This window comes from Hippocampus comes, unplaced genomic scaffold (genome assembly GCF_001891065.2).
Source record: "Hippocampus comes isolate QL1 unplaced genomic scaffold, H_comes_QL1_v1.1 scaffold367, whole genome shotgun sequence".
NCBI lineage: Eukaryota > Metazoa > Chordata > Actinopteri > Syngnathiformes > Syngnathidae > Hippocampus > Hippocampus comes.
The window spans coordinates 1,130,836-1,137,093 of NW_017805741.1; the positions used below are offsets into that span (position 1 = coordinate 1,130,836).

Here is a 6,258-nt window from a genome sequence, read left to right on the forward strand (position 1 = left end):
GTCCGCCGGTTATCTGTGGCTTCTCCGCTCCCGTCTTTGGCTGCTGCGCGGCTGGCCTCAATCCTGGCGTCGCATGCCCAGATGAGCTTTTGGCATCCAACTATCAGCATCACACCACTAGAAGAATCGAGTCTACTTACCTGTGGTTGTGGATCGCAGCTTGTATGAGCTGGACACTGCTGAGCTCTTGGGGGGGGGACAAACAAACAAAAAAAACAAAAGTCATTCTTGAACGGGGTTCTTCCAATGCACCCATTTTACCTCCTGAAGCGTGCGAGTAGCCAAACTTGGTTTTGGCAAGTGGAGACCCGAAGGCGGCACGGCGCCTCGTCTTGGAAGCAACGTCGACGGCTTGAACTTCTGCAGCAGCGATGGCGCTTTGGAGAAAGGCGGCAGCGATTTGGCGGCCGGTAATATTTTTGGAGTACAGATTTCCGAGGCAACGTCGGGTGTCGCCTGAACTTCTGGCCTACCGACGGTCTCCCCGTCGGGTTTTTGGGAAGACGCCAGCAATTTGCTCTCATCTGGCGAGGCGCAGAAGGTCATTTTACAATTGGTCAACGGCGTTGACGTGACGAAATTTCCGTGCCTTAAATCGAGCGTGTCGTCAAAATTAAAGCCTCTGCTGTTGTTATCGGCATCCAAGCTTTGGTCGTGGGTCGGCAACGTGGAATGATGCTTGGCCTCACGTCGCGCCGCCCTGGATGCTGATGCTTCGCCAAGATTGGCATCAAGCACGCCTTGAGGCGGCTCGACCGCCCCGGCGTCAGCATTGCCGTCCGGGCTGCTGGGGCCAGGGGGAGGATTCGGGTCGAGGGTGTTGGGCTGACAGTCACGAGAACGGCTTCCGGACGTGACGTTTGCGCCATTGGGTTCGGAAGGAGGCTTGGCATCAAACGTGTCGTGGCAAACCTCTCCCGAGAGGCTTTGGGACATGCTTATCGTGCCATTGGAAGCGGGACGTGCGGCGCCCGAGGCATTTGAACGACTGTCGCTTGAGCTCCTCGGCGCGTCAAAGGCGTTTCGGTGACCGTCACTCAACTGGCTCGCCGACGCGCTCGGTTTTCCAGGCCGGTCGTCACTTGAGTAGCTTTCTGACATGGTGAAGGTGCCGTGCGACTTGGGAAGTTGAGCGTCAAAGGTGTTTTGAAGGCCGTGACTTGAGCTGCTTTCCAGCATGGTGAAGGTGCCGCTGGACTGAGAGGGAGGCTTCGCATCCAAAGTGCGGCAGCAACTGTTACCGGAGCTCCTCCCCGGCGTGCTCACTGTGCCATCGTCCTGAGAGTGCGGGTTCGTCTCCGGGGCGCCGTTTGAGGTTGTGTCGGGCAAGGCCGTCTCGCGACTGGATCGAGGCGCTTCCGCATCGCAGGTATCACGGCAACAGTTGTTCGGACCCTTTTCTGACATCGATAACGTGCTCGTCGACTGAGAGGGAGGATTTCCATCAAAGGTATCCCAAGAGCTGCTTTTGCCCCCGTTGCAGTGAGATGGCGGTTTAACATCAAAGGTGTTGTGGTGACTGTCACTCAAACTGCTTTGCGGCGGCGTTACGGTTCCACTAGATGCAGACGGAAGCTTGGCATCAAAGGTCTCGTGGTGGCGGTCGGCGGAACTGCTGTCTGACAACGTTATCGTTCCGCCGGCCCAACAGGGAGGTTTCGCCTCAAAGGTGTTGTGCCGAATGTCGCTGGCGTTGCTTTCTGACAGAGCTCCATTCGCCTGAGAGGGAGGAGTCTCCACGACACCTTTGACGCAAACCTCGAAGGTGTCGTGGTGGCCGTGGTCCGGCGAGTGAGAAATTGTGCTGGCATCTCCCATCGCGCCGGTCGTACACTCAGCTGTGTTGCCAGAGGGCAGGCCGTCCTGTTCCGCAGGTCCTCTCCCCAGGGAGGGATCTTTATCCTGGGATGTTGACGCATCGCATTCGTTGCTTTGCGTGAAGCTGAGCTGCGATGCGGCTAAGGGGGAAGGCTTGGACGATTCATCAAGGGTTGCCGCCCTTGCTAAATTCGACTCAACGCTCGCCTTCGGTGCACCGCTGCAAAGCAATTGCATGTCGGAAGGAGATACGTTGACAGTGAAGTTTACACTCTGCTCCATGAAGGAATCAAATGAGTAATCGGTACAGTCCGGTAAGCTCTCATTGTACAACCAGAAGATGGAAGCATTTGTCTCCGGTTTGCGTGCTTGGCTGCCGTTCGCTTTTCCCTCCGTCCTTGGCGTCTGGAAGGAAGCCAATTTAGAGTTGCTGTTCATGATTTCCACCATCGTACCAGGCTTTCTGAACGATGTCCTTGCAATCAGAGGCGTTGCCGGCAGGTTTTTCAGTAGCGAGATCTCCTCCATTGTGCGATGATGCGTGTTGTCATTTTCTGTGACTTCAAGGAGACTGAGATCTGGGAAGTCACGCTCATCCAAATAGTGCCTCTTAGCTGGTGGCGTTACTCCTGGGGGAATGTTTTCTGTCGTTTCATCCGCTTCTGGACTTTCCACAACAGAAGAAGAACACCCCGTCGTCAGATCAGCCATCGTCGACGTCCTGCCGTCGGCAAAGACGACGTTATTAGACTTCAATTGGGCCTGATCGACGGGCAGATACTTTCTCAAATATCTGCAGCCTGCAGATGAAAAGCACAGCGTTTCATTTCATTTGGTATGCCACAATTACGACAGATAGCGCTTAAAAAATAAAATTGTCATGAAAAAGCTGGGGGGGGGCGGGTTTCTTACTCATTTCTGAACGTGAAACCCAATTCCATAGAATAATTTGGCAGACGCAGAAGCTTTTTTTCTTGCACGTTGCTTACAGATGATGAATACCCAACATTCAGCGTCTCAGAGAGTATATTTTCCAGAGCCTATAGAAAGTCAATTTTCATTCGCTTTGACGGATGCCATAGCTTTTCTTCATTTCCACTTCATCAGCAAGCCCTATCGGAGCCTGATAATGATCCTGAGCATTTCAATCAGGTGTGTTGCAGCAGGCAGCCATGGAAAACCTGCAGGACACCGGCCGCCGAGGACCGGACTTGACACCGGTGCTGAATCCAGTCAAATGTTGGTGATAACAGTCAAGTTATTCCTGCGGACATCCCCACAGTGACAACTCAAGCCCAAGCAAACTTTTGCGAGTGTTGGCTAGATTATGGAATAGTGCACGAGACGCTCCATGTACAGCACTTTGTATGCAGCGACGGCTGTTTGAAAGTGCTCTATAAATACAGTTGAGTTGAGACATGCATTTCTATTTTCTGAGGCATTGAATTTTTGATTTCTCTTAACCGTGTCTGAGAGCCATAATCATACATTGGCTAATACTAGAGGCTTGAAATAGGGATATTTCATTCTGAATGGAATGACATGGGTTTCACATTATGAAATGAGTTTCGAAAAATATTTTTTCCATGTTATTTTTAGATGTCGGATGTATCACGCCCACACACACTCACAAATGAAGATGTACGTGTATCAAAAGATAACAAGCGGCAACGTTTGTTGTCCCAATTGTGACAACCGTTAAAAGATGTCTTTGGGACGTCCGTTGTCAGAAAACTACGTACCCAACACAGTTGATCTTCGACTCGCTGACTCGTCAAGTATGCATAACGTCTGTATGCGTACAGCCTGACAACATCCACAAAAGAAAAAGACGGCAGTGGCTTTGGGCTTGCTGAAATAACTACCATTTAATTTGAAACGACTTTCAATAAGTTTCCAACCAATCACAGCAGCGAGTACCTTTCTTCGCGTATGTGACATCAGTTTTGCCTATACCGCCCTCGTTTGCCTTGGTGGGTAAACTGCACACATGCGTCAAAAATGTGACAAAAGCGCCCCTTAGCGGACAGATAGGGAGCATGTTTGCGTCGATGGATTTTCGCGCTGAAATGAGGGTTCCGGTGTCCTAAACATCATTCACTCGCAATCCCGGGGAATTCTTTTTCTTCGTGAATGACTAAACAGCAAATTGAGTTGCACTTTCTTGACGTTATCTGATGACCTTTCTAGACAATGCCTTTCTAATTCGTTTCCTTCCAACGCAAAAAACGTCTGTATGCGTACAGCCTGACAACATCCACAAAAGAAAAAGACGGCAGTGGCTTTGGGCTTGCTGAAATAACTACCATTTAATTTGAAACGACTTTCAATAAGTTTCCAACCAATCACAGCAGCGAGTACCTTTCTTCGCGTACGTGACATCAGTTTTGCCTATACCGCCCCCGTTCGCCTTGGTGGGGAAACTGCACACATGCGTCGAAAATGTGACAAAAGCGCCCCTTAGTGGACAGATAGGATGTTTGCGTCGATGGATTTTCGCGCTGAAATGAGGGTTCCGATGTTCTAAACATCATTCACTCGCAATCCCGGGGAATTATTTTTCTTCGTCAATGACGAAACAGCAAATCGAGTTGCACTTTCTTGACAATGCCTTTCTAATTCGTTTCCTTCCAACGCAAACACTTCAAATGTGTTTTTCCAAATTTTATTGAATCTTGAAGAAACGGAATAAAGGACCCCAGAAGATGTCCGCTTAAAGCATCAACTCCAGCATCACTCGAAGCTGCTTTTGGTGTTTGGTCCCCCTGTGATGACTCTCCTGCTTGATTGCGTGTGTCACATCGCTTGTCACGTCCGGGTTTGAGGCCTGCCAAGTGTCCTCTAAGGGGGATCAAACAACAGAAATAGAAAGGAGAATTCACTTGTGCTCTGTCTTCTACCGTTGTTCCCCGGTAGGTAGGTATGACGACGCAGGTATAAGGACAGTAACTTTTCATGCACCGTGGAGTGGAGCGGAATAACGTTTAGCTCACATCTAACATTGCACAACACAGACCTATTCAGGATGACGTCACACGTAACGACGTCAGCAAATCGAGTTGCACTTTCTTGACAATGCCTTTCTAATTCGTTTCCTTCCAACGCAAACACTTCAAATGTGTTTTTCCAAATTTTATTGAATCTTGAAGAAACGGAATAAAGGACCCCAGAAGATGTCCGCTTAAAGCATCAACTCCAGCATCACTCGAAGCTGCTTTTGGTGTTTGGTCCCCCTGTGATGACTCTCCTGCTTGATTGCGTGTGTCACATCGCTTGTCACGTCCGGGTTTGAGGCCTGCCAAGTGTCCTCTAAGGGGGATCAAACAACAGAAATAGAAAGGAGAATTCACTTGTGCTCTGTCTTCTACCGTTGTTCCCCGGTAGGTAGGTATGACGACGCAGGTATAAGGACAGTAACTTTTCATGCACCGTGGAGTGGAGCGGAATAACGTTTAGCTCACATCTAACATTGCACAACACAGACCTATTCAGGATGACGTCACACGTAACGACGTGAATCCCTACAGTTCAAAATACATGATCATTTGTGCCGTGCCAGTCTTCCAGAATATTTCGATTTCCATTCATATTGATCGATGGCGCAGCCCTCCATCAAAGCGCCCTCAAACCCGCATTGCAAGACGGGCACGCCTCTTTTCTCGGTTGGTCATGTGACGTTTGCAATGCGAGTCCGAGGGCACGTTTATGTCCATTTCAGTTGATAGCAGAGGGCGGTGAGATTGCACATTTCACACTTTTTTTCCCACGATTTCTTACCTTGACCTTTGCCATGAACTTTGACCCTTTGCCTCTTCCGCTTCTTCCCCTGAAACACACACACGCAGAAGTTAAGTGCGCTTTGGTTGTGCTCTCTCCAAGTATTTGGACTTCGTTACTTGCCGCCAACGGTGCTCAGAGGCGCGGTGGAGCGTTGCGGTCACGTCGACTTACGTAGTTTTCAGTGCAGGACCAATCGGGATGCTGTTGGCTGTGGAGGAGTTTGGCAGCGTCGGCGAGCTCGTAGTATTTCCTCTGCTGCTTTTTGCTCAGCGACTTCCACTGCGCACGTGCGACAGACATCATCACTCGGTGGCGCATCGGCCGTCCGGGCGCATTTGCGCCCCTTGGCCAGATTTCGGGCGCTCGTGTTGCACACTCACCATCTGTCCGACCACTTTGTTGACATCGGCGCTGTTTCGAATGTTGAGCAGAGCGACGACCTTTGGCCTCTGCTCCTGCCGGAACAGCATGAAGGCGTTGAGCGGCTTCTTGATGTAGCCTCCTCGGTTTTTCTTTTCATCCCGTTGCGCTTCGCCCTCCGCTCCCCGACTAGAGCGGTTCAGACGGACGGCGGGGAATGTGAATGAAACGCAGCATCTTCGCCTACAATATCAATCGACTGTCGTCATCCCTTGCAGGATTTGGGGTTCACGATTTTTT

The 6,258-nt window shown here is 50.4% G+C and overlaps 2 protein-coding genes across 2 annotated transcripts in view; both read right to left on the reverse strand.

Moving 5' to 3' along the window:
- Positions 1-3,679, reverse strand: part of LOC109523951 (sialidase-like) — a 6,605-nt gene extending 2,926 nt beyond the window's left edge. The window contains exons 1-3 of the mRNA XM_019883466.1: positions 3,561-3,679; positions 2,319-2,618; positions 913-2,264 (exon numbers count right to left, since the gene is read on the reverse strand). Of these exons, the coding sequence (XP_019739025.1) occupies positions 913-2,264; positions 2,319-2,529 (1,563 nt within the window). The 5' untranslated portion in view covers positions 2,530-2,618; positions 3,561-3,679. The remainder of the gene's footprint in view (positions 1-912; positions 2,265-2,318; positions 2,619-3,560) is intronic.
- A 1,267-nt stretch (positions 3,680-4,946) lies between these two features.
- The window catches only part of LOC109524010 (transcription factor 7-like), a 22,120-nt gene continuing 20,808 nt past the window's right edge, over positions 4,947-6,258 (reverse strand). The window contains exons 2-5 of the mRNA XM_019883577.1: positions 5,979-6,147; positions 5,770-5,877; positions 5,596-5,644; positions 4,947-5,127 (exon numbers count right to left, since the gene is read on the reverse strand). Of these exons, the coding sequence (XP_019739136.1) occupies positions 5,000-5,127; positions 5,596-5,644; positions 5,770-5,877; positions 5,979-6,068 (375 nt within the window). The 5' untranslated portion in view covers positions 6,069-6,147 and the 3' untranslated portion in view covers positions 4,947-4,999. The remainder of the gene's footprint in view (positions 5,128-5,595; positions 5,645-5,769; positions 5,878-5,978; positions 6,148-6,258) is intronic.